Source organism: Geospiza fortis, unplaced genomic scaffold (genome assembly GCF_000277835.1).
Source record: "Geospiza fortis unplaced genomic scaffold, GeoFor_1.0 scaffold194, whole genome shotgun sequence".
In the NCBI taxonomy this organism is placed as follows: Eukaryota; Metazoa; Chordata; class Aves; order Passeriformes; family Thraupidae; genus Geospiza; species Geospiza fortis.
This window is the reverse complement of record NW_005054322.1, coordinates 6587077-6588622: the sequence shown is the minus strand read 5'-3', so window position 1 is coordinate 6588622 and position 1546 is coordinate 6587077. Positions and strand designations below refer to the sequence as shown.

At 43.5% G+C, this 1546-nt stretch overlaps 1 protein-coding gene across 1 annotated transcript in view; it reads left to right on the top strand.

The window, feature by feature from the left end:
- Window positions 1–7: 7 nt before the first annotated feature.
- The window catches only part of NHLRC3 (NHL repeat containing 3), an 8983-nt gene continuing 7444 nt past the window's right edge, over window positions 8–1546 (top strand). The window contains exons 1-2 of the mRNA XM_005420794.3: window positions 8–95; window positions 874–1023. Of these exons, the coding sequence (XP_005420851.3) occupies window positions 919–1023 (105 nt within the window). The 5' untranslated portion in view covers window positions 8–95; window positions 874–918. The remainder of the gene's footprint in view (window positions 96–873; window positions 1024–1546) is intronic.

Below are 1546 nucleotides of genomic sequence, written 5' to 3'. Positions count from 1 at the left end.
TGTGCGTTCCGGGCGGAGGCTGCGGCACTGGGCGGCTTCGCAGCCCCGCCGAGGCAGGGCCTGCGCGGGGCGGCCCCTTCCAGGGGTTCCTGGAGGTGTGCTGCGCCCCAGGGGGGAGAAGGGAGTCTATGGGTGACTAACTTCCCGCTGGATGCTGGCAGGTGTTCTCCTTGCTTGACTGCTTGCGGGTTTCCTTCGTGATAGCCCGGCCTGTCTGTCCGCAGCTCTGTGTCATCCGTGTGTCTGTCCCCGGGTCCCGGCAGGGCGAGGGGCACAAGTGTCAGATGGCGCTGGGCCTTCAGGGTCGCCCGCGTTAATTCTTAGCTCTGTTTCAATGCTTAGCTTCCCCTCTTCTGCTGGAAAATAGAACAAGAAGGTAGATAATTTTTTTTTCAGTTATTGTTTAAAATATATACATTGACCCGAATCTGACTGTTCCTGGCATTTTACACTTCTCCTTTTCCAAGATGTCGTTTTCATTCTTGACCTGTATTTTTTTTCTTTTTCTTATTTTCACATCCTGAAGTGGCTGCTGAATCTGGTGCGTTTGGAACCTTCTGTATTATCTTTCTCATTTTGGAGAGTGATTCACAGATTTTAACAGCAGCTCTGGTGTAAGAAATTTCAGGGTGTGTGTTTTGCCTTCTAATTCCAGAGTTCCCCAGTCCAAAGGACTTGATTAGCTAGTTTTCAGATTGTTGAAGCTTTTCCACTTGCAGTCCAAATCCCAGTCTGCAACCCTGCTTCTGTTTATCTGTCTCGTTAATTTAAATTGTGTAAGTGAATTTATGATGCTTTTACTTTCAGCTGCTGTTTCCTTTGATCTCAGCCTCAATGGAATTTAACTACTATATATTTATTTTGTATTCTCAGGTTTTAAAAGCAAAGAACTTCTCTCATTGGAAGGGAGAGCAACAGATGTACAAGCTGGACATAGGCTGGCCTAAAGCTCCAGAATACTTCACTGGCCAAACCTTTTGTGTTGCTGTTGACTCTCTTCATGGTTTGGTCTATGTAGGACAAGTGAGTGGAAATACCATATTTCTCTCTGTGTTGCTTTTGTGGTTTTTTGCCTTTAAAGCGTCTGGTTAAGATTTGGATATATATGTGTATGTTTATTTACATATATTTACATATTTATATATGTATGAATAATGATTCTATCAAACTCAGAGAAAATATAAACAGAGATGTCTCTGCTGCGTCTATTTTTGAAAGCAGTTCTGGCACAACATTTGTTTGTGGGTTTTTTTTAAAGCATTACATTTCTGTGGTATGAATGCATGATCCAACTTAACTGAGTTACAGCAGCTTGTTCCCTCAGCTGTAAGATAAAGTGTGATTCTGGGGCAACTGAATCTTCCATTCTTTGAGGCCTTGTCCCATGAAATCAAAACACACAGCTCTTAGAACCAGTTAGAGTGATTGGAGGTAAATTATTTCCTCTACCCAGGTCCATGTGTGAGTATCTCTAGGCCATGGTTAAGACCAGTTTGTTGGAGTTGCAGTTTTTCATGCCCATTATATTGGGCATGCTTTTCAGCAG